This window comes from Mytilus trossulus, chromosome 4 (assembly GCF_036588685.1).
Source record: "Mytilus trossulus isolate FHL-02 chromosome 4, PNRI_Mtr1.1.1.hap1, whole genome shotgun sequence".
Lineage (NCBI taxonomy): Eukaryota > Metazoa > Mollusca > Bivalvia > Mytilida > Mytilidae > Mytilus > Mytilus trossulus.
This window is the reverse complement of record NC_086376.1, coordinates 70,186,523-70,213,888: the sequence shown is the minus strand read 5'-3', so window position 1 is coordinate 70,213,888 and position 27,366 is coordinate 70,186,523. Positions and strand designations below refer to the sequence as shown.

The 27,366-nt window shown below is 31.0% G+C and overlaps 1 protein-coding gene across 3 annotated transcripts; it reads left to right on the top strand.

The window, feature by feature from the left end:
- The first annotated feature begins 442 nt into the window (after positions 1 to 442).
- LOC134715852 (protein regulator of cytokinesis 1-like) lies at positions 443 to 26,995 on the top strand. Of its 3 annotated transcripts, none has more exons than XM_063578359.1 (14): positions 443 to 607; positions 13,543 to 13,795; positions 14,583 to 14,816; positions 14,992 to 15,162; positions 15,732 to 15,881; positions 16,648 to 16,795; positions 17,410 to 17,546; positions 17,953 to 18,048; positions 18,939 to 19,085; positions 19,381 to 19,500; positions 20,213 to 20,281; positions 22,923 to 23,024; positions 23,575 to 23,778; positions 24,205 to 26,995. In XM_063578359.1, exons 1-14 carry the CDS (start codon positions 594 to 596, stop codon positions 24,274 to 24,276), a joined length of 1,917 nt encoding a protein of 638 aa, XP_063434429.1. In that variant the 5' UTR covers positions 443 to 593; the 3' UTR covers positions 24,277 to 26,995. The 3 variants fall into 3 exon arrangements, with proteins under 3 accessions (XP_063434429.1, XP_063434428.1, XP_063434430.1); XM_063578358.1 differs by having other exon boundaries at positions 20,213 to 20,287; XM_063578360.1 differs by lacking the exon at positions 20,213 to 20,281.
- Positions 26,996 to 27,366: the final 371 nt, after the last annotated feature.

The following is a 27,366-nucleotide window of genomic DNA, read 5'->3' as shown; positions in this document are numbered from 1 at the left end:
CTGCAGCTTTAAACAATATTTTTCAAATCAATTTCATTATAGATGGCAATAGCGGACATTTGAAAGGTGCACAGGAATTTATTCAGGAAATTGGCCAAAAATCGCTGTCGTATTTTTAAAAACTAATCATATTTGTTATTAAAATCTTAGTTACCAGCAGGACAAATGCCTGCGGTAATCATGTTTGCAATTTCTTTTATTTCATTTTTACTTTATACTTCACCACTCTATATGTGTTTTCATTTTTCTTTTATCTATGTTATTTTCGCCATCATTATGCAAACCCCATCTAGACCCTCATATAAACTCCGAGTTAATCGTAACTACTCGGCCATTCTCGCTACGCAATGTAGGCGTGCCGGAACAGACCGAGTATTTACGATTGAACACGGAGTGAGACTGGTATCTTTTCTTTAGATTTTAGAAACCAGTTTCTTAAGTTACTTCCCTTAGTTTTCATTATTGACTAATCGCTGTTGGCGAATCAACTTGATGGGCCAATCAAAAATACTGTAACATAAAAAGCGAATTTAAACCAAGAAGCGCCATTGAAATATGTTTTGAATATTGTCGAATGTAAATTTTGAGCAAAAATGACATCCCCATCGTAAGTTGTACATCACACACACGTTTAATCATTCCACTCTTATTATAAAATATATATATAAATCAAAGAACAATCAAATCATAGTTTATAGACTTGTGATCGCATTGAAAGTCGACAGCTTGTGGCCTTGCTTAATTTACTTTTTTATTTATTTTTATAAAACACTATTATATTCAATAGATCCTAGGCAAGACACTTGGCTTGTACAACCTTTAACCTTTACATAACTTTTCAAATTTTAGCAAGTATGCAGTCAATTGAATAATGCATAATAATAGTTTCACATTGGGACAATATCTATTCTGTATTCTGTAATATCTTATTCTTATCAACAGGCACTTGTTTCTATCCATTGGAAGACCCACTATCAACTTATATTTATGTAAATATATGTTGACTGTGGGTCTTCCAATGGATAGAAACAAGTGCCTGTGTTCTTATCCCTAAATTAACAAATGTGTCAATTGGAATGTTCCACCCTTATTCTCATTAACTTGCAATACACCTTATCGCTATTTAGTCCGAGATTACTCTGACGTCCAACAGTCAAAAATGGAGAAATCATGGGTCTCTGTGGAAAAAGTTAAAATATAGAAAAATAAAGGTTTGGCAGGTAGGTGAAACATACATAAATGAAGAGATAAATGAAAAATGAAGAGATCGAAGCCCGATTTATATAATTCCAAGGCCCTCAGTCGCCTCCAGAAGCGACACAGCAGCACATCTATTTTGGGTGGGAAAATATCCTCTTTTTGACAGGTTGGGAACAAACCCTCTCTATGGTGATTATACCTGTATAGAGGGATAAACCTTCTATAGAGGGATAAAATTATACCTCTATAGAGGGGTATTTTTGTTTAGACTGGATTAAAATCAAAACAGGGCAGAATGGCATTCTCTGCTTATTATGGCAGTAACCTGCAACAGTTGTTGCACCAATTGATGTACTTAGTTTAATATGCACATGCCCAGTTTGCTGCTTATCTGACTAAATATAAAATCTATTGTTCACCATGATTGAAAGCTGTGATGATCAAGTAATTTCTACTCACTTATGCCTCACTGAACAGAATTTCTATTGTTAGATTTAACATGAAATTTAAAGGTCAACTATTCCTTTTGATGTTGATCAGGTGTTCAGATAGGTATACAATAGATTTCAAGTTTTGTCACTTTAGCAGAAAACGGGTTATCACAATTTTTAGTAAAGTGCATATGTTGATGCACCTACTGCTAGAGATTATAGCAAATATAATTAGAAAATGACATTCTGCCCTAATTTGCTTTAAATCCAGTGCAAACACAAATACCCCTCTATAGAGGGATAATTTTATCCCTCTTAAGAAGGTTTATCCCTCTATACAGGTATAATCACCTTCCAGGGGGGTTTGTTCCCAACCTGTTTGATATGGGACAAGCTCTGACGTCCCACGGCCCCAGCTTGTCTGGCAAAACAGCCGTCGGACGTCAGAGTAATCTCAGACTATAGTCGCCGTCACGTAAAATTGGCACCATGATTTTTGTCAAAATTTTCTTAAATATCGATCGGTTTACTCGAAATCATGTTTTTCAATTAGCGGAATAAAAATCCAATCCAAATATATACTACTGTCCTACCCTTTATTGTGTTTGCAAACTTTGCACAGTATAATCCTGACCTTCACAAAATCCAGGATTATTTTGTATAGTGGAATCCGACATTGTTATTACCGGAAGTGTTGCCGTGGAGTCTACATGCTCTCAATTTTCATGTGTCTCTCAGAGCTGTGCGTCATCTTTATGTAAAAAGCGTGGGAAATCGTATCATCAATGACAATGATATTACCGGAGAGTAACGAATGTTATGAATTAAGGGATCCTCAAAGAAACCAAGATGGCGGTTTTACAATGAAAACAATCTTGAAAAATGAGAAGGTCAGGATTATACAGTGCAAACAAAATAAAAGGTAGGACAGTAGTATATATTTGGATTGGATTTTTATTCCGTTTATTGAAAAACATGATCTCGAGTAAACGCGATGGATATTTAAGAAAATTTTGACAAAAATCATGGTGCCAATTTTACGTGACGGTGACTATAATTGCTATTTGTAGTCCATTCCTGGAAAAACAGTCATTTATACAACTTCCTGTTTAGGTCACACGGGCCGAAAATGGAGGTCATCAGCAGTGAGCTGAGGGAGGAAAAACTTTAGAAAGTGATCATCAAGAAACTTTGATATCGTATGATCCACTTTTTTCGAAATTAAAATTGAAGTAAAAAAATATTTTGTTTGAAGTATTTACGGTAGTTTAACACTTTCACTACTAAATTTATTTTTTCCGCGGGTTTCTGTGGCCGAGGCAAATTTGCACGCTCAGATTCCCCAGCCTGAATTAATTTCGTGACCGGTGCCTCAAGAAAAGTTGCAAATTGAAAAACGTGCTCTAACTCGAGAACGCAGTCTCAGATCACCTAAACCACTGATACAGAAGTTCAAAAGGTTGCTCTGTAAAAGATTTTCCAAGTGAATTAAAATTAAAACAAAGAATAATGTCTTTACAATGCTTGAAAGATCGGTTTTTGTTACCTTGTTAGCTCAATGTTGCCAAAATGTCGACATTCGGATGTACTTGTTTACGTTAAAAACGTGTTTAAACGGATAATATTCAGCAAATCATTATTACCGAGTCTTCTTATTTATCTTATCACTCGTTTTTGTCATTTAAACATCGTCTATAGCAAAACCGAAGCTTTTTATCTCTTATAAATTGACCGTTTGACTTTTCGTATCCGACCGCCATTTGTATTGATGAAAAGACAACTCTGTCAATCGACGAACGACTACTCGTTTTCATAGTGAGAGATCAGTTTTACGATCATTTACGGATACGTTGTTGATATTGAAAACACTGGTTTTAAAGAGTGTTTTTAAACAAACAAGATATGTTTGTTGTTTCATTTTCCCTGGTAAACATTACAATACTTTATAAAAAAAATTTAAAAAAAAATCTGCTGAAAAAAAATATTTTTAGTGCAATCAGACATATACGTCTCTGGTTCAATTAGTACATGCTGCCTATTTTAGAAGAATAAAAAAGCAGAATATAGTTGGTCATGATCTTTTTATAAGTAGATAAAACTAAATAGATTAATTAATTTACCAGGGTCAACCATTATAATATATCCATACAAGTACTTTTGTAGTTGGTCTTTTTTTCAAAGGTTTGGTGTTTTTTTCAACTTCCTCTATTACCAATATGCAACAGCTTTGTTCTAGATTTTCTGATTGTGTAATTTGAAAAACCTTAAATCACTGAGTAAATACAATATATTAAATTACTATTTTAATTATGATAGATACTTTGGAATAGTTATCATATATATATACATTGTAAGCATGTGAAGAATAATCACTTACACAATGGATTTCTTTACACATGTCTGTCATATGTTTCATCCTTTCTTGATAATTCAGTGCAGTTTCATTTTTCACATATCAAGTCACAAAACTTTAGATTTTGATAAAAAATTAAGCAATATCTTCCCATTTATATAATCAGTATTACAATTAACTAAGAGAATTTGAAAACTAAATTATGAACTTTCAACAATAAAATTTTAATAAACAACAAGAACAAATTAAATACAGCAAACTTGACTTTTCTCTTTATTGTTCCAGTTTGAAGGCATGTGTGTGAACTTATGTCTAGAAATGGCCTTCCCCTGCTTACCCCAGCACAAAATATCTATTTATCAATCCTTTTTACCAGCAAACAAGACAACTGAAGAAATTTTAGGTTGGATGAATGGTATATAATAATTATGTAGGCATTACAAATTTAACTATCCCAAGTAAAATGAAACATACTTTTTTGAGCCCTTGCAAGGTTTTTTGATAATAACAATAATTAATACTAGATGTTTTGGTCAGCCACCCCTGTTTAAAGTGTAGTCAACAATGGCAAAGAGGTAGTTTAACCTCTTGCAAACTGGTCAACATTTATTACACATTTAACTTGACCAATATATATGGGCAGGAATTCGCTAATGCTCCTTTAGTGTGACATTGTAAGAAAAAAATAAAAATCATTATAAGCTTCTAAATTTTTTACAAATTATTGCTACAAATGGTGTCCTTCTATTTGTAACCAAAAAAATCATTTTTAAACTTGCGTCAGTTTGGAACAAAAGCAAATAATGAATTTGGAGCATGTAACATGGACACTTTTTCCAAATTGAGATTAATGATTCCTTAACTTATTCAACATTCAATATCATATATATTGATCACAAAACATTGTCTATCATCACACTCTAAAATGTATATTTTCATTTCTCTCAGAAATTTTGTGAAAACAAGTTTCTTCTACTTTTCTGTCAATGTTACATGCAATGTTTAAGAGAAAAAATACAGTAAGAATCATTTTCTTTCTGAACATGTAAAGGCTCTTTTTCATTGTGTTACCCTCACATTAAAAAATTGTATTAATATTTTTGCAATTATCTCATTTCTGTCATAAAATAGTGACTTAAATGTTGCATGTAACGTGGACACAAAAAATATGAATAATGAACCATGCCAGAATTGACCTTAAAAGATATAAAAAGCCTCCAAACAACCATCTGAATGTAAATTAAACAATAATACTGCCACATTTCTCATATATGATATTATTTAAATAGTGGTTAATACCAAAACCATTCACCTAAATTTCAGACAGCAGACATATTTTTTAACTATACCAGAAGTTATACTTGTTCATGGTGGTACACTATGGAAGGCTAAATTAAAAGATATTCAAATGTCAAAATAACCAGAAAAATAAAATTAAGACCAAAGATAGATCAATTGATGAAGGAGTCATCCAAAATTTCCACAACATGAAACATTTTTATATCAGTAAGTAAGCAACCGTTTTTTTTATGCACAGGGATGAGATTGATAAGAAGACAACCACACAACCATCAGCATCCACAAGTTTCTCACTCAATAACTAATACTGACAAAGTAAGGGTACAAAATGATTACATGTATCCCTCATTCATGTGACACAGTTACACTTAAAACTAATAGTATGAAAAACCAAGACAAAACATGGACAAATCTACAAAAGGTTGATACAGCTGCATTTATTGCAGTGTTCTCCCCAGGCCCTTAAAGGACCACGGGCCCGCGATGTATAATTTTATGCTGCGGTGGTATCGTTCTTGCCGCGATGTATAATTTTTCTCCGTGGTGCTAAAGTTTTCGGTAAAAAAAGTCGTATTAAAATCGGTAAAGTTTCAGATGACTTCAACTTTACATCAAAATTGACCAGTTCAAACCAGTTTAATCCAGTATTGACAAGTACATTGTTTACACCACGTGATCGATTTACCTGTTGAGGTCAACATTGATGATTGGATTTAATCGATGTACATGATCCTTTTGTGTTCATAATTTTAATAACAGACTTGTGAGGGACAAGCAGACATTTGTTAATGAACCCTATTACGCCAGTCTCAAGTCAAAATAATTTGCCTTTTAGGAATTAATTGTGGAGTTACTTCCCCTGATTTTGCTAATTACAAATAAATGCTCCTCACATATAATTTCTCATTGCAAATAAAAATAAAGTACAAATTGAATGCAAAATTATATTAGAATGTTACATTAAGGATAAAAACACTCTTAGAACATACCAACAAAAATGTTTTGCAAATTATTTTTGAGAATCATACCATTATTGATGCACAGACATATTATTATAGATAGGTATATTTCCATTTGTGGATAATCACCGACCGTGCAAGGGCTGTATAGCCAGTCAAGGTCGTTAAAACTTCCATTTGTTGGATGATTATTGACTACAACAAGTCTACTAGGCCTTTTTGTCACAACCCGAACACATTCCCAGTCACCAAAATATATAGGGATGAACCTTGAAAATATATAACTCTTTTAAAGTACCCTTCACATCTGTAAGTATTAATCATAAAAAACAATTTTGTTATTGTCTAAAACTATGGAAAATAGTTTTTAATTTACTGAAGGTTCTGCATCAAAATCTTGTTCAAAGTTCATTGTTATGGTGAAATCTAACATGGGGAATGTGTAGTGTAACTGCAAGTATTGGGACAAAATGGCTTGATAAAAATATAAGAAGTGACTTTAGCTTAAAGACTAATTGTGCTTTCTTTTATTTATTCTTCAAAGATATTAAAGTATACAAACTGTTTATTGATTTACTTTTTCTACCAATAATTTTCTGACCCAAAGTCCTACAACACAGTACCACAGTAAACAAAACAAAGGCAAACAGGTAATGACAAAAAGTAACAAGAAAAAAATAAGCGAAGCAACGCGACACAAAATACTGTAAAATTCATTTCGTCACGCGTTACCCTGGTGCTATCCAAAAATCCTGGGGAGAACACTGTATTGAGAATCTTATTTTCAATCGTTTACATAACTTCTATAAAGAACAATTTGGGTTTCATCTTTGAGGTTGTTGTCTGATAGACATATTACCCCATATCTCGTTTTATTTCTGCTGGTTAATCTTACATTTATGATTACTTTTTAAGGTTTAAACAATAATTTTATTTCAAACATTCAAAACAAGTTTCTTGTTTCTTGTTTTCTGTCTCCAACATCTTCAACTATCTATCTGAAAAAAGAAAAAAACAAAACAACAATTAATCTACCCTCAAACAGAACCAAAATCCATGCATAGATTATAAAATTTACAATAATATAGAAACTCTCAAATATCTTGTTTCGATTTTTCAATGCCATTTCATCTTGAAAACTTGTTACCTAAACTACAGGAAGCCACAATTTAAAGGGCCCCATAATGACCAGTGTAAAACAATTCAGAAGAGAAAACCAACACCCACTAGACCATAGTCCTGTTTTCAACTTTATTTGGCCTTCTTTTACTTTTTTGTTTCATTGGCGTCACTGAAGAGTCTTTTGTAAACGAAAAGCGTTTCTGGCCTACACAATTTCAATTCTGGTATCCATGATGAGTTTATTATTATTATTTTGAAATCAGAAGGAGCCTGAACCTCTTATAATGCAAAAGGTATTCTGGAATGTCAATTATTGGCATAACAATTTAAAATAAAAATGCTACAAATTGAATTCCTCATGATTTCTATAATGAGCATCAGTAAATACACATGATACATGTGTTGACTGGTGATTGAAAAGGGATAAATAAACAAGATTTTGAAATAACTATCTTCCACACTGCTGTAGAATAGTTAAATTGGAGATCACTAGTATGTCTGCATGCACAGTCACCATCATCTGGTTTTCTGACACAGAAAAACACTACTATCTGACTGGCTGAAAGGACCGTCACCACCTGACTCACTAATAGGGACCTTATCAGACTGACTTACACAGACATCATAATCTGCCAGGCTGATAGGGTTATCACCATCTGACAGGCTGAAAGGGATATCACCATCTGACTGGCTGACAGGGACATCACCATCTGACTGGCTGACAGGGACATCACCATCTGATTGGCTGACAGGAACATCACCATATGACTGACTGGCAGGAACATCACCAACTGACTGACTAATATGAACATCACCATCTGCCAGGTTGACTAGGACATCACCATCTGTTGGCTGACAGGGATATTACCCTCTGACTGGCTTACAAGAACATCACAGACTGACTGACTGACAGGAACATCACCAACTAACTGATTGACTGATATGTACATCACCATCTTCCAGGCTGACAGGGACATCACCATCTGTCTGGCTGCCAGGGACATCACCATCTGACTGGTTGTCAGGGACAGTATCTTTTTGCAGCATCTTCCTGAGAGTTTTCTTCGTCACATTTATTGCTGATCATCTTTTTCTTTCTTTGGTTTATATTGCCTGTAGATTTTTTTTTATTAAAAAAGCATGTAAATTTTCAAGACCGACACCAATTTTGTTTGATGGTGGTAAAACAAGTTAAATTATCAATAATCTCTTTATAGAGCAAAGGAGTTAGTAAATGTTATCAGTTCTGTTCATGCGTGTAACATTGACAGAAAAGTAAAAGGTTGTATGTCAATGTTACATACATGAAGACCAGAAGATATAAGTGGTGTGCTTAATAGTCGACTTTGGAGAAATAATATAATTGCTGCCCAGTAATATCTAATTAATCATTTAGGTTATAAAATGTTATATAAATGTCTGACTTTAAGGAAGTAATACCTTTGCATGTAACATAAAATAATCTTGACACAAAATATTGTTGTCAATGTTACTAACTAGTGTTAAAAGACAAATTAAACAGGAAAACATGAAAACACTTTAATTTTGTAAAATAAAAATAAGATAATAGCTCCATATGGCAGTAAGTTTTGTTTACGCATGTAACACTGGCCTGAACATGTAAAAGTCTAAATAATAGACTCTGTCAATGTTACATACACAATTTCTTAATGAAAAAAAAGTTTAATTTGGGTTTACTTTATACATTATTTTTTAAAATAAGTATCATAATAATAACTTTGAATATTAAAAATTAGATAAACTGTTGATTTTAACACAGTAAAATCTTCTCATGTAACACAAAAAAGACCTGATACAAAAATCGTAGTCCATGTTACTCATAAAGTTATCATAGGAGCATCAAAGAAATTGTGTGATGACAATATTTCAGATGTTAGTCATTTATAAACTCAGATAAACTCATTTTAAAGCTCATAACAGAGGTTTGGAAATCAATGCTTTTAAAACATTATAACTCTGGGTTATGTATGTAACATTGACAGGAACACCAACAAATGATGAGGAAAAATTGCTGGTCAATCAGGAAAAAAATAAACACAAATAATTAAAACTCATTTATTTCTTTAATATCATTTTAATGAAGCAAATTTAAATTTCAACAAGATTTTATTGATTGAATAATTGTATGCACATTTATTAGGTTGTAGCATGTAACCTGGACGCAGAAGATGTGTCAATGTTACATGCCTTTAAACAATAAGAATTACAAGTAAATATTGTAAAGTCTAGAAATCAAGAAAGATCAACAACTTCTCTGTTTAGAATTCAGCATAAATTTACATTTGATTTAATATTATGCACTGGCTAATTATGCTTTAAGTGAAATAAAGTAATATTGTTTTTATTCTGGTGTCAATGTTACATTTTATGTTTTCAAATTAAGTGGCCAGTTATCTTTATAATGCTGAGAATGAATACAAGTACTAGTTAATCAAATTGGCAATTAATCTGTGGTATTTCATGTAATAAATTAGATTGATAAGGCAAACCGTACAAAAAAAAGCTTTTGCATGTATCATAGACACCTTTCCTTGGTAAATATTTTCGTGTCAATGTTATGTACAGAAATCTCTCCAGCAATAAAATGGATATCGTAAGGGTCAAACCTGTTTAAATACAAGATAAACTTGTATTTTTTGACAAAATTGCAAAGCAAGTCACACATCATTATCAAAGAACCTAATTTACACAGAAAGTGCATGTAACACTTAATTGTGAGGTAAAATTAACCTGGTCCCACTCTCTTATCATCTGCTTGATCACTGGTAGATGCCAAGTGTGAAAGATGGCAAAGCCACATTTTAATGTAATTGTCAGTGGGTTGAAATGTGAAAAAAATAATTATGGTAATGCTTACTATAAAAAGTATGCAACTGTTATAAAAAGATGAGTATTATTGGGCAGTATTGACACGAAAATGAAATAAATTTTCTTACCTTCTATATTTTTCAAACTTCAGTTGATTGATAAAAATCATGAAATCCAAATTGTACCCATTGTTGACAGCTTTCAAAATTTGCCATGCTGGACCAATAACTTGTTTCCAAAGCTAATCAGCTAATGAAAAGGTGCATGTAACATTTGTTGACCCGAAAAGTTACATGCACTTGTCCATTTTCAAACGTATTTTATTTGCAGCAATAATCGGATTCTGTACAAAATGGGGTTTCTAAATGATAGAACGATCATTTTGCAGTTGATTTTCAACTATTATAGTAGAACAATTCTTCAGGCATATTCTAAATATGGCATGGGGTTTTGCCACTGCAGAAATGTCACACTTTTTGTCTACAGTTTTCAACTGCCAGCACTTAACAAGTGCTGATTTTTTGTTGATTTTTTCAATTGGATCCATTTTTTTTGCATTTGGCAATAAAGACTAACCCACTTTGATATTTAAACAATGTTTATTCTCCAAATTTGCATGATTTCTTTATTTTTTAATTGGATAAACACTATTGACCCTAAAATTTCACTAGCGAATTCCTGCCCATATATTAAATTAACAAGACATTTGTTTTGATCTTTAGAGTTTCAACTAATGAAACAACAGGTTTAATATTACAGAAAGGATCAACATTTTGTTCACTTAATCAAGTTTCATTTACCATGATGGTCAGAGAAATGAAGGTACCATAAAATATGGGTATACCTAGCTGTCCCTAATCATTGTACAAGAAAATATTGAAGTGACCATTATTGGATCTGTTAACCAATATAACTTAGTAAATGGTATGCAAGACCAAGAAATGCTTTCATTTCTGATTTGTAGCTCCAAGGCATTTTTTTGTCATTTGGCCTTTGTCTTTGTAGTGAATATGAAAATAGGGAGATGAGGTATGATTGGCAATAAGACAACTATACAACAAAGTTAAAATACAGTGGATGTAAACAATTAAAGGCAACCATATGGCCTTCATCAATGAGAAAAAATCCATAATGTAAAGTCGGCTATAAAAGGCCCGCCAGATATGAGAAATATTAAACAATTCGACCAAGAAACTAACTGTCTATATATATATAGCTACATGTACTTGATTACAAAACAATTTAATAATCTAAAATGAAAATGACAGAAGTGAACCAACAACAACCAGTGAACTACATGCTCCTAACTTGGGACAGGCACATAATGAGTGTGCCAGGGTTAAACGTTTTTGTGAGCGGTCAACCTTTCCCCCTTATCTGGGATAATGTCATAACAGCACCTATAAATATCAGGGGAAAGCTTAAAGTTATCAGTTTTGTTAATTTAGAATGCATTCAAGAAAAGGATTGTCCATATAAAGTTGCCTGAAATCTGACACCTCCTTTTCAGCACCAATGACATGACTTAGCCCAGTATTCCCACAAGGAGCAAATAATATGTGAAGACCTTTTTCAACACTACTAATCTCATTGGTTGTGCCACCAATCACCACCATCTCCTCACCAATTAATATTAACCTCCTGCTCTCCTTTGGCTTTCTCATTTATATTTGACTCACTATAGCCCTCACTATCATCTTTCCCCTGCCAATTCTGAACCTTTCCCCATAAAGTAAGACCTCTTGTCCGGCATTTATAATTACATCATTTTCACTGAACCTGCAAATTTTAGTTTCGTCTGATAACATTTCCACACTGCAATACTAGCAGACGAAGTTTCACTTCCTAAACTACTTTCCATTTCGACTTTCGTTCATTGTTCTCCCGTACATTCACAGCCCTATCCGCTTATTTCACCCGATACTAAATCAAAGTGTATGTGTCACCCGAGTACCAGCATTTCAAAGCCATATCTCTGTTCCCTCGAAATCGAGAATTGTTTTTGTAGCAAAGCCATGAACGCGAAAAAACTTACTTGTCTAGTTCCGATTTTTGGGGGGAATCAAAGGCTTTAAAAAGATCGCCATCATATGTATTTAAGATATATTGAATCATTTATTTTATTATATATTTAAAACTACCTAAGAATTATAAAGGGCTTCATCAAAACACAGAAAACAGCTGTACTTCCACTCCTCGTTATCGAGAGGAGCCATTTTGAAACCCCACATGACCTCAAAACGTGTTTCCGGTTCTAATTTTAGAAAATAAAATTTTCCGATTTGATTTATTTACTTTTTACGATGTTTTTAATGCTGTTGAAGAACTAAAATAATACCCTCAGATATTGTAGATTTTAATTGAAACATTGATTTTAACTTAAGAACGGTAAATAGCGGGAAATTGCGGCTTTTGTTGGGACAACATTTATGTATCCTGAAAGATACACTCGCCCTGCGCATCGTGTATCCTCAAGGATACATCCGCCCTGCGCATTGTGTATCCTCAAGGATACACTCGCCGCGAAAGGGTTAAACAGGTCTCATTAAAAAGTATCATGCATGGTGAATTTTATAAACAGGGTCCCAGATAGCTTCAACTGGATGAAAAAGTTGTGTAATTTTAGAACTTATCCGGAATGGAATAAATAGCGATTAGGTGTATGTATTGACCAAACAAAATTTTACAATTAGACTTACAAATTATTCCCAATGGTAAATAAATACACTTTTAAGGCTGTAGAATTACAAAATGTATGGCGTCATAAAATTGAAAATATCTGACGCCATGATGGAAAACTGATTATTGATATTAAGAAAGTCAAAGGAATGCACATAGCAAAACAGATATCCAAATAACAATATGCCATTATATGGTGTATTTAAGTATACAGTTGCAGAGTAATAACCTAGTATTATATCAGTGTAGTTCTTTTAAAGTTCCAGATTATAGCTGTAGCCCGTCGCACACCACATGTACAGTAATCTCAGACTAGAATTCCTTTTGATGTAGGAATGCTTGCCTATATCTTGCATTAGTACACATATTATTTTTAAGGTGAAAACTGACATAAACACCCTTCATTAGCTGTGCAAGCGGAGTACTCCTTTAGCTAATTTTGTAGCTGTTGCTTACTGTGGATCTGTCATGATCGAATCCTAGCTTAATTTTGGAGTGCAATTATGCTCTATGGTTTGATTGATTTAAACAATGTACAACTGTAGTTTAATCTGCTTTGTTTATTAATGGTAATGTTCACATTACACATTTTTTTGTGTGTTAAAAAAATCATGATCAGATTCACTTTTCTGTCTATGTTACTTTATGATAGACTATTCTATGTTTGCAGCCAGTTAAGAGATGAACTTGCAAAATGTCTGGAGTCATCCATGCAAAAGTTCCATAACATTTGGCTTGATATTGGAATATGTGAGTCTCAACAAAAGCAACGCTCAGAGACGGTTGTTGAACATCTCCGCAACCTACTGGAGGAAATGGTTCAAGAGGAAGAAATGTTGAGGAGTCAAATCAGAACCAGAATAGAAAAATATAGTAAAGAAGTCAGAGAATTATGTGAAGATATGTCCTATCCTGATTATCAGGTATAGTTATCATTCCAGTATTATGAATCATGAATGTTTATTCATGTACAAATGTATATAGATTTACACATAACATCCAATCCTTATAGTTTAATAATTTTCTATTACTTTAATATATCTTAATTGGAGACTATGAACATAATGAAATGACACATATGAATTTAAAAAAGAAGAATGAAAAATATCATGTTTAAAAACATCCACTGTAATGCAATGCAGTAACCAGTAATTCATTTTCAAATGGAACATGCATGTAATGCAAAGATTTGTTGCAGCTGCTTGATGAACTGGAATTAGCCAATAAAAATGTATCTGCACAGTGCACTCTGTTTCTAGATTTAAAAAAAGTACTATATAATATATGCTTTACAAAGTTTTGTTATATGACAATAAAAAATATTCAGAAGAGAATGGTTTAAAATTGTTTTTACACAAACATTAAATTGGTTGATAGTAACAGTCTTCATGATACACTTTTAAATCTCAGACCTGGAGCTCATTTCAGAAAATTTTAGGTAGATTTTCTTGTCTTGTAGAGATAATTTTTACAGGCACTAATGGAATTTTACAAGCCTTGTCTGCTGGGCCTGTGCTTCAGCTTGAACAATGTACAGAAAGAAGAACCAACATCTTTTCAGTAATAATCTTGATCAGTAGCTGATTAAAAATGTTGCTAGAAAATACAACAAAAAGAAATATTGTGATGGACATGATGGACAAAGCAACTGATTTGTTCTCCTCAAATATTTATATACTTATGTTTATTTTATATTTGCATATGTTTCAGTTCAAGAAATCATATTCAATGCTACAGACAGAAAAAGACTTGAAAATGAGAATGGAAACACTTTCTAATGAAAAAGCTGAGAGAGTCAGAAAATTCGACCATTTCAAAGACCAAGATCAGCACCTCTGTGATATAATGTGTTTAACGCCATATTACATTCCTTCAGGGAGTACTCCTACTTTAGAACAGCTCCAAGCTTTGGAAAATCATGTTGCTTCATTGAAAATAGAAAAGGTAAACAAAAAATGAACTATAATCTTTTATCAGGTTTACTGTAGTTTATGAACTTATGTTTTGGTTTTATCATTATATACTGAATTATGAAAAGTATTTCAGAATATGCATTAAATATTTGCTATCTGACATTGCAAGCAACTATCATTAAATAAATTTTTCATTTTATTTTCAGGATAAAAGATTCCATGAATTTGTGAATTCAAAAAAAGAAATTATAAAACTATTCTCAGAAATGGAAAAATCTCCAGAAACAGAATTTGCCCGTGATGTTGTGTGTGAATCAGACTCCACATTCCAGCTCTCCACAGAAAATATGAAAGCTTTAACAGTTTTAAAAGTAGAGGTTTGTAATTTGACAGTTAAACTAAAAATGAAGCTATTAGTAAAAAAAAGATAAAGATGTGATTGACAAGAAATCAACTGTTTTCAATGGATGAATATTTTTTAGATCTCAAGAAATAAAAATTAGTTAAATTTTGTTTTTATATTACAACATAAATACCGATATGAATAGATGAATGAATTCATTTTGCATTATCCTAAGAATAAATAATAATCTTTCAACAGTTGTTGACCGGGACAAACAAACCTGTTTTACTAAAAGTTATGAAAGCTAATAGTTCTAGAAAATAACAAGTAATGAAAATAAATTATGTATCTAAGAACAATGCATGCTTTGATACAACATTAAAAAAAAAATACCTTTGTTAATCAGTTATGCTGGCAGCCAACCATGTTTTCAAAGGCTTTTGACATATTACTGCTTTAGTTGATCATTATTTTATCAACCATTTTAAGTTCTGATAGTAATTATCTAGTTATTTATTAAATTTTGTTTCTTATATACTTATTTGATATTAATTAAAATAATATTTGTATGAACTTTCTTCTGATGTTATGTCTTTTTTTCAGTTAGAGGAAGAGAAAGAAGAAATGAAAATGAAAGTAGATCAATTATGGAACAAATTACATGTATTATGGGACAGGCTAGATATAGGGGAAAGTGAAAGAGCTAACTTTTCTAAAGGAAAAACCAGTGTTAAAGAACCTGTTGTTAAAGCTGTAAGTATTAAGTTTTGAATATGTGTGAATTGTATTTTAAGTGTAATATTCAAAATGGAAAAAATGTGTATGTTATTTTTAATGATGGAAGGGGATTAGAAAACATGCTTTTTTGTCTTGAGATGTGAGGAAAGGTGTGGCAAAGAAGGCAGATTCAGATTCAATAGTTTATTAAAGTCTCACCACATACAACATGATTAAAACAAGATACAGTTATAAAATTAAGCAAGTAACATATGCGTATTTAAAAGGGTTCACACTAATTAGAATGGAGATGTGACCTCTTTTTAAACATGTAAGGGATAAGTTGTTGATTGTCAACAATGCTACTTTGCATGTTTGTTAAAATGTTATTACCATCAATTTGACTTGTTGTTTCAGACTAGTTCTGTATGATCTAGAGCTTATGTTTTATTTTGTGCCTTATGCAATTGTCAGGCATATGTACCCTGTAAAGGAGGGAGTATGGTTTGTGGCTTAGTTGTCCTTAAAACCAGTATATTTCATACCACATCTGATTTTCAGAATCAAATTTTAATATATGTATATAAATAAAAGTTTAAACATCTGTTCTTATTTAAAATATTCTTTTTTTCTATGTGAAATAGCACTTGCACTTCATTTAATTTTAGAAGAAATAGTTCTTTTCCTAAATGTATTTTAAAAAGTGACAAAAAAAATGTCTAAGACTCTGCTTTTCAAAATTATCTGATTTTAAATATATACTGAAAGACCAAAAAAAATTAGACATGAATATATTTTTCAGTTGAAAGAAGAAATCAGTCGGTGTGAGAAATTAAAATTTCAAAATATACAAAGATTTGTAGAAGGCTTGAGGAAAGAACTAACAGAATGGTGGGACAAATGTTACTATAGTCAACAACAGAAAAGGGCTTTTACTGCTTTCAAATCAGGTAGGTTTGTCTGAAACGATTTCTTAGAACTTGTAAAAATCAACAATGATATGAAGTCTTTATTTCGCTTTGTGAACAAATCTGTGGTCATATCAGCCCAAAATATGTTAAACACAGTACTGAACATACTTTATGTGGAGGGAATGGGAACAAACACACATTCATTAGGTATTTTAGATTTCTTTGACCTATAAAACTTGTATTTGTCCTATAAGAATACAAAAAAATCCTTCATGTCATGCTCTATTAAACATGATTAGGCATTATATTTGCTTATATTTTATACTGGGCGTTAATTAAAGCATTCTTGAATTTACTTTTTCATTTATTAAGGTAATTAGGTTATATTTTACCAGCAGTTGAAGGGAAAAACTGTGATGGAAGAAAAATGTAAAACGTTGAAGAAGACAGTATCAACCTATTCCATTAGGAAAAGTGAATTGCACCAACTAATTATACAACTGTTTAACATTATATATTTTAAATATATATATGCATTTTTCAATAATTTCCTTCACATTATAGTCACCTTAAACTTGTTTGATATATGACTTTAAAAACTATTCCAAGTTTTTGGTAACAATAAATAGAAATATAATATTTTGATTTTACAGAAAATTTCACAGAGGAATTGTTACAGCTACATGATGAAGAAGTCTTAAGAATGAAGACATACTATGAGAAACATCATGAATTATTTGAAGATATAAGTAAATGGGCTGACCTATTCAAAAAGATGTTGGAGCATGAGGTAAAAATTAAAATAATTCAATAAATTGTCATTATTGTCTTTTTTGACTTGAGAAAAATAATTAATTAAAGAAGTTACACTTTTCAGCTGAACAACTAAAAAATGTAGAGAAGAAATATATTACATTTGATACATGATGTTGACCTTAAAATTTGGTCAACATGATCTTTCTTAAAGAATTGAATAAAAATCTGATTAAAACTTGGAGATGTTTAACATGTACTTGTTGGAATGAAAACCTTAATATGGCACAATCAGAGTACCTGATTTAAATGTTGGTGTATTTCCTGCAAAAAGTGCATTAGATAGTTTTAGAATGCATGCATCACATGTTTTTCACAACATTTGTTCTGTAAATTAGGTATTATTCTTGCATCCTTTATTGAAGACACAATTGATTTTTTAGAGGAAAGCTAATGATCCTAACCGATTCAACAATAGAGGTGGAAAATTATTACTAGAGGAGAAAGAAAGGAAAAAAGTCTTAAAGGAGCTACCTAAGGTATGGTGTTATAAAAAAAATAATTTAGTGATGGACTATAAAGATAGCAACACTAGATTATTATTTTACATTCTTATTTACAAATATGCAGTTTTTACAAAATTAAAGTATATACATTAATTTCATTCATTACTTCATTGTCTGAAAAAGTTTGCAGTTCAAAAGTTGTTTGAATTAATTCATGTTTATTGTAAATGGTGGCTTGTAACGTTTGCCTAAATTATTAACAAAAAAGTCAGCAAGTTCTGTTGGACACAATTTGAGATCTGATTCTGTCCCTTCCATATAATGTGTTTTGCCAAATATGTGGTCTAAACCTAATAGCTTATTTTTTTTTCTTCGATTCTTTAGCATTTCAGTGCATGTATATAGGAAACATTTAATGTCTGACTCTTGGCATTAGGCGACTTGATTATCAGTTGCATTGCCTTCATAAACATATCTCACAAATGACATTGTGTGAAGGATTTTATTGACATAGTGCTGTCACTACATATTTATTAAGTCAATGAAAAGCATCAACAAATCCTGGTCTTCCTGTATTGTTGTTGTAGTGATAGTTAGTGAAGTTTCTGATGTGGAATTGTTTTAACAACAGCACAATCTGTCTAATATTCATGTGCATGGTTGGATTCAGTCTTCATCGCTCAGTCTTGGCGATGTGGAAATGCAACATTTTTATACTGATTTAAGTGTAGGAATGGATTGAAAGAAATGACCATGAAAAAACAAACACTTATCCAAATTGTTCAGGTTTTGAATATGGCTTCAAGAAATTTGTGCTTTGTCAATAAATATGTAATAACTAATATGTAGTAATAACATGTAATTACTAAATTATAAGCCATAAAATATGTTAGTTTCCATAGTTAAATCTTATATGTTTATAGGTTGAAGAGGATGTTAAGGCCCTAATAGCAGATTGGGAAAAACAACATGAGAAACCATTCTTAGTGGATGGCAGACGATTTGTAGACTACATAGAGAAACAATGGGCAACACATCAAAGCAGCAAAATTATAGAGAAAGAAGAAAGGGTTGGTGATAAACTTAGCATATATTGTAAATGATGAATCTATTCATTTGATCTTACATATTAAACAGGCTTGTATCTTACTAGACAATTGAAAGTTTTAATGTGCAGAAACTATACTAGCCATCAATAATTTGTAATTTGTTAAATATAATATGGTTGCAGATTTGTTAAACATAAATTTTAGTATCTATATCCCAAAAAAACATTTCCTCAAAAAAATAATTGTACCAATAAAAATGAATTGTTTTGATTGTTCCTATGTTTTCTCATACATGTAAATTATTTTTATTTTGCAGAACAAGGCCCGAGCCAAGTTAATGGAAGAGGAAATGACCTATGGCAGTAAACCTACAACTCCAGCTAAGAGACGATTTATTGGTACTCCTAGTAAGACACCAACTAATAAACAAAGAAGAGTAAGTGTAGATAGAGGGTTATATAGGATTTGTTTCTTGTCTGATTTGCTTGAACATGATTTTATAGTAAAATGTGATTCAGTTTGTATAAATGATATTAAAACTTATTTATTTGAAAACTGCATTCCCTTTGTACACTCCAGTATGTTTGTAATGCATAGGTGTGAAATGTAATAATGCATTTGAAAGTTTTCTGTAAAAAGATAAAAATACTTTATAGTGTGAAAATACTTTAAAATTAGGATACCTCACAAAAATGTACACAGATTCCCAGCTACATCTTCTTAAATTATTTTTCTGTGCAGTGAACAAATTCACTGTCCTTGATATCTGAGTGGTTACTTGAATTGGCATGAATGTTTTTGTTACAAATGTGAGAGAGTTCAAAAATATGTCTGGCTGTCTAGTAGGGAACCCTGGTTAGACATTCAATTGACTTTAATGAAGTTATATATAAGGACTGCAGTTGTCTTTAGACAGTGAGTTTGGTAAGGAAATGGGGTTGGGATTGGTGATATTAATTTACCATTTAATTTTTTTGGGATTACATTTTAAGAAATATATGTTTTTTTATCACATTTATATACACATAGATGCACAGTAAAAATAACTGTTTAGTTATGTGTTTGTGAGACAGCTGCTATATTTATATTACAAGAACAGGAACTGTTAAAAGTGTGAGATCTAATAAGTTTTCTCCTACTGTATTTAGATTGACTACAATAGTACTGGTAGCAGCAGTTGTAGTAGTGGGACATCATCGTTACGAGTCACTTTAAAGGTGAAGGTAAACAGGATCTTCTATCATAGATCTTGTCTTTCCCTAACCTTTAGCCTTTAATTATTGCCTGTTTCTATAATCCTGCAAACTTTACTCACTTTCTATTGCTGTTCAATTAAAGTAAGACTGACTACATGCCACTTTTATCTATGTTTCTTAAGATGCATTTTTTGAAAATTTTGTTTGGAGTGCTAATATTTTAAGCCCAAATTTGTACTGACGTAAATTCTTTGGCCTTCGTAAGTTCTTTTTAAGATTTTAATTGAACAGCTATAAACAAGCACTTTGTTATGTTAAACTGAAATCACGCCTAATATGATTAGAGTTAATGTTGAACAAGGGTTGTCTTGCAGGAATCATCATCAAAAGTAACAGTTTGTTTAATTTAATTAATTTAGTGGTGTAAGGGTCACTTGTTTATATTAAGAGTTGAGTTGACTATATACCTAGCATGATACTTAATTTGCATTTATTCTTCTATTTCAATATTAAATTGTTTGTGTAATTATGCTTAGAACTGTTAATGTGCAGGTTTATTTTGGCATGGGTTTCTTTCAATTAAGGTAAATGTTGTCTCTGGAAAGACATTGTTGTTCTCTCCTGTGACAAATGTTGTGAAGCATAATTCTGTACAATATTACACTGACAAAGAAATTCAAGTACACATGTAAGCTGTGACTAACAAAATATTTTTGAAAAGCTTTTCTCCACAACCTGGAAACCATTTGTGTATTTTTTTCAAAAAAGTTCCGGAATAGGAACTTATCTCTGCTATAATGATAGATTAATACAATTAGCATTAATGCATCTTATTTGTGTGTACCACCCCAAGGGTGGAATTGGGTTTCAAAATATGAACCTGGATATCTCCAGGCAGATGGCTGTTGAAGAGGTCTGTTTGGTAATGAAAGCTGTATATAAATACACAGCCAAGTAGGGAGGTAATACAGAAGATTTATCATAGGTTGGTTTTTATTAAGACTTTAAAAGGTCTTAATGTGACTGATTAAAAGGGAAAGTCTTTGCCCTTATACAAAATTTCCTCCTTTGGCATGGGGATTTCAAATTTCCCCACCAGATATTATATTTGACCTTCTTACTTTTCAAAAAAGTTATATTAATTGGCTTATTGTAATAAAAAAATTTTGAGTATTATAAATGAAAAATATCTCCCCATTGAATGTAAATCCCACAACAATCAGTTATTTCTGTTCTGTCATGATGACATGCACTTATCAAATTTTGTCATTTTATTTCAAAATCTTATTTATTATAGTATTAGCATACTGTGGATTCATTTATTTTCGTGGGTACCAATTTTCATGGATTATGGAAAACTTGCAAGTTCGTGGATATTTAATTTCGTGGTTTTGCCAAAGTCTACATACAAGCCTATAGAAAATTTGTTATTCGTTGAACATTTAATTTTGTGGTTCGCCAGTACCCACGAAAGCCACGAAAATTGGTATACCACGAATAATAATGAATCCACAGTAATAGAAATCGACTCACTGTCCAATAATCTGTAAGGGACTATCCATATAGTGAAGACTTAAAGTTCGAAAATACCAATGAACTACTTAAGGGGGCTCCTGGGTATAAATATTTTTTTTTTCTAATATAGGATTTTGCTATATCTTTTTATAAATAAACTTTTTTATATACTTAAAAGAAAAATGAAATAAAAAAAATGGGGTTCATTTAAGCTCACAATCTGCCTCCGGAAGAAGCATACATTTTTGTTAATGTCCTTTTTTTCTGTTGAACTAATAGGAGAAATAGAGGTAATATCAAAATAAAAAAATAACCTTATATAAGAAATCGCTTTAATTTTACAATTATTTAGTTTATGTACAGCTTATTTGAAAACAATAATAAAAAATATAGGTCACCCATGATTTAAAAAGATATTTCAAATTTATTGCCAAAAAATGGCATTTTTGCACCAAAGGGAGATAATTTGGAGCTATTTCAATGAAATAAACATTTTAAAAGTCATCTGGGGTCAAACCAAATTAATTTTTTGGGTTGATTTTTGTACCATATCATAAAGTAATAACTAATAGTGTAATAATTAAAATTTGTAATGAAAAAATAAAGGTTTATTTTTTTGCTGAAATTTTTGTACCCATGAGCCACCAACCTTATGTTGATCTAAAGAAAATTTTATATTGGAATAAAGATCTCTGTTCTGTAATCATGCTTGGAAGGTTGTGCATGTACAACTTTACAAAATTAAATACAACATTGCTTTCAACTTGCCTAGTTATACATACCATATTATATGTTTGTATGATTACTCTCATATAGATGTTAACTCGTGCACCATTATAAGGAAGGGAAGACCTAATGTTCTAATATAAACCCCTACATTATTTCATGTATAATCAGTAAAAAAATATATATATGCTATTTATATGCCTCAAATTTAAGCCAAAGTTGTTTTGTTTGAATGAATGACAGTAAACAGCATTGTACATCATCAGATAATTATATATACATATGTGAAAGGATGACTGGTTTTCCATCATTTATCCGGTTTCAAATAAGACTTACTACAGCTTTACTACATATGATATTTATTCCAATTTCATATCTGAAAGAAAAGTTTGTAATTCACAATATTTTGTTTTGATTTCAGATGAATGACACAAATAAAACACCAGCTTCATGTGGTAGATTACAGCAGAACAGTGTGTTTGCATCTCCTAGGCCTCGGGTTCCAGCATCAGCCAGTAAAATTGTAAATATTTTTTAACTAAATAATGGGTCTCTTGTCTCATGTTAAGTGGTAATTTTGATTTTAGATCCCATCACACATAGTGCATTATTTATATGTATTTAATAAAGTCACAACAATCAACTCCAACTTTGACACAAGCCATAATGGTATTATCTTGAATTGCAGTTGTGAATTTGGTATTCAAGCAAATTCTTTCAGTTTTTGTTCATTGAGCAAATTGACAAATTTATAACAAATCCAGAATTTGTAGAACACTGACACTTGTTGAATATTTTTCTATATTTTGATTCTTTGATTAGTATCGTCTGTCCTACTTGATATTATTGTTTGTGAAATTTAAACTTTTAAGTCTGAATTTGAAAGCATTGTATATTCAACATGCCTTGCTCATTTCTCTTGCAGTGGACCTAACCAAATTTTTAAGTTTTGACACTATGAAACTGATAAAAAATGTCAGTCCTAAAGAGAAGGCGATATTTAATGATTTTTTTGTATTTGATCAACATATATTGAATGTGTGCTCTACATCAAATTTAACATTTTTTTTCAGCTTGCTTCGAGTAGAAGGCGATCAGGGAGAATAGCTCGTAAAGTGTTAGGTGAGAAAGTGAACTTTGGGAACAGTCACATGACAACTCATTATACCACATCAACCAATCAAAATGATACATTTAGTCAAACAACCTTGGGAAGCTGTGTGCAAAGTGTTGGAGTATGTAATGCATCAACGATGGAATCATATCATGAATTTGAGGTTAGTTATGATTCAGATCTAACAGCATTCTTCCTACTTTTAAAGAACATCTATGCAATTTTGTAATATTAAATAAGCACCACCTTAATCAGATAGATATCCTTATCCCTTGTTTCCACTGTTACATACTGCAACATGACATTTCAAAAAGGAAAAAGTTTTAAAAAGAGGTCAATCTGATAAGATCATTACCAAATCTACAAAATCTGTAATCACTAGCCAGTCAACACGGAGGTTTTGAGTTCGAATCCCACCTGTATTTTAGTTTAAACAGTGATATTAACACAAATGCATCCTGTTACATGCAATTTAAAATGATAAATGTGACCAATTATGATCTTAATAGTTTTTTTGAAGTTCTGTCTTTTTTCATTACTTAGATTTTTTTTTTTAAATATGTAAAGATTGGTTATAATTCTTTTTCAGAAAGCTGTACATCATAACTCCAAGGCTAACTGTAGAAGTAGTATCATACCTAAAAGTCCTGGGAAGTTATAGTGCCAAGACAATTTGTACAGAGAATTGTGTATACACTTATGTACATAATGTATCTATACTATCTTATCTGTATATACACTTACACATATAGACTGGCACATATATACAGTGTACAACACAAAGGGCATTTACATGTATTGTCACAGTCAGACTGATTTGATTCCAGTTATTTTTATATTGTGATGCCTTTAAAAAAAATATTCATAAACTGAACTTAAATGTAAATCTTTGTAATCAAAAAATATATACATCTCTGAGTAAATTTTGCAAATGAAAAAAACAAAAATAGAATACTTTATGAAAAATACAGGTAAAAGTAAATGCAGCTAAAGATGTAGATTTTTTTGGGGGGAAAGAGGGGGGGGGGGGTTCTGTCATATAACCATATACCCTACATCTTGATCCACTCATATTAATGGAACATTTATAGATGAAATCTTGCCATTATTCTTATATTTTTGCTCTAGATTCCATTAAAAAAAATTTATATTTCCTGATTTTGGCACTTCATTCTATATTTTCACTCATAAAGGAATAATACATGTTTGATAAATTGTCTGTACATTTCGGGTTTGAAATAGATGCCCTTATTTTATATTTATTATTGCAGTAAGGATTGTCTGTTGAGAATAGTTGTCCTTCTTTTTACATGTGTTTGTGAACTCTTTTATACTTGATAATGATATGCAAGATTGTAAACGTATAAATGTAAGTTTCTCTATTTAATGTAAATATAGATAGAATAAACAGAGAACGTATTTGAGATAACATTGATTGCAATGCTTGGTGATATTTTATCTGTTTTATAGAAAGTCGGTTTTATTTTTGTTTAAACTAGAATCTCTCGCTCTGTATATAGCTACTGTACATTTAGTCTGTCACTTCAATCTATCTTTAACTCTTTTATTTTTAGCCTTTTTGTTTTTGTTTTAATGCAACTCATTTTTTTCAAGAAAATTGACTTTAATTGTTTTCTTAATAGAACTGTGTATAGAATTTTAATAAATGTTTTAATGTTGCAAAAATTTGAGCAGTTACATCATTGAGACATATTTTATAATGATACAAACCTTTGTTGGAATAACTTTTAATAGTTTATACTATCCAATAAAAGTAATAGACTACAAAGTTAAAACGTATATATTTTTATTGTGTTAAATGGATAACAACAAACTCTATTGCATAAATGAGTTTTTACCCTAAAGTGGGAGCATTATCCAAGTTTGAACAGGACTTAAGAATGTGGACCTAATTGGTTCAGTTGTTCTGTTGTTTTTTTGTATCCTTTTATATTTAAACAATATCACTGTATGAATATTTTTTTAACTGTTGATGAGACAAAAGCGTCTTTTTGGTTTATTATCAAATTAAATCTAACTTATTTCTAATTTACCTGAATGAATATTCCTGTTTTGAGAGTAATTAAATTGTGTATATTAGCGAATGGCTCAGATGGCTGGTCATTTCAGAAAATTGTTTTTATATTCACAATCCATTCTTTACCCTTCCCGTTGGACAAGTAATCAAGGATTTAATTCTTTTTGTCTTACAATTCTGTAGATTTATAAGTATAACTACTAGTAAACTAAATGTGCACCCATTATTTTTATCCACCATTGATAAATAATTATATTATAATATAGTTATTTCTACATTTATTACGTTGTTTTTTCTTTATTGAAAATTATATGAAAATATTAATATATCAACATAAATTGTGTTTATAAAAAGTTTTGATTTGTTTATTGATATGGATTGTTTAAGGTAAGATTTCAATCAAAAAATTTTATGATTTGAGAAATTCTATTAATCAATTAACATTCATGTAAAATATAAAACAAGCTTTAGAAATGGGTAAGAAAGAAATATATATCTCTGACTGTTACAGGATAATTACAATAATTGGGACTGCCTTGTTACAATTGCTATGGGTTGTGATATCTATGTATACTTTTAATGTATACATCCTTGTTTATTGGAATATTATGATGAAAGGAGCTAACAAGGCTTTTTAAGGATAGAGCTCTAGTGACATCCAAATTTATTTGTTGTAAAGTAGATAAACATAAAATACACATCCTGTGTTAATATTTTTTTAGCAACACATGTGCTTGATAATTCTTAGCATCTGTTTTTCATATTGTCACTGTATTTTGCAAATTCTCCATTTTACTGAATTTACTGGTAATAACAATGGAAGGCAAATTTTTAAACTTGAATCTGGCCATTTCATTATAGTCCATCAATATGACTTGATTCTGCAAATTTTAAGAAATTTCGAATGCTATTAATTTGACCCCAAAAATTTACTTTGTTTCATTATAATTTTGAATGATTGAAGAATTCAATAGAAGTTTCAGAGACCATAGCTTAACATTATACTTTATCCTTTACATCCTTTTACTCACAATTGTTGTTTCTGACTATTGAGGGTGCATTCAACCCTTTTCTCTAGTGTAAATGATACCTTATTTTAGAAAATGTAAATTTTTTTTTTGATTTATAAATGTGCCTGTCACCGTACTTTGACAATAAAAGAATATTATTGGAAAAAAAATAGGAAGAAAGATTAAAATCATTTTGAAAACAAAGGTGTCTGAATTAATTTGTGCACATATTTGGTATTTTATGTATTTATCATGAACAGAAAATGTTTTATTTTGGAAATTTATGTTCTCTATGAGTTCATCCAATAAAATATAAATAATGTGCAATATTATACTTTGTGTTGTTTTATTCGTATTAAACTCTTGCCAATGGAATTAAATTGTTTTCATAATAACTTCCATGGAATTGAGGGGTTATTTATGCCCTGTACAGTAACATGAAGTTGATGGCCAATATGATGGATTTATATGTAATTTTGCATGCAAGTAAAGCATATGAAAAAAAAAAAACAATTGATGAAATAAATTAAATCAGAAAATAGAAGTGCTAATGTATAGAATTCACATGTATCTCAAAAAAAATACCATTTATTTTAACTTTAATTGCTATATCATGTAATTTTGTGTCATAAAAGGTAAATGTTCAATTTCAAATTTTTCTGTTCTTTGGCAACACTTATTTTGATTCACAAACCTATACTAT

Excerpts from the sequence above, each read along its gene's own strand:
- LOC134715852 (XM_063578358.1), top strand. Across the intron at positions 18,049-18,938 it reads TCTTAAAGGAGCTACCTAAG|GTTGAAGAGGATGTTAAGGC; the intron begins GTATGGTGTTAT and ends ATATGTTTATAG. Across the intron at positions 23,025-23,574 it reads CAGCATCAGCCAGTAAAATT|CTTGCTTCGAGTAGAAGGCG; the intron begins GTAAATATTTTT and ends ATTTTTTTTCAG.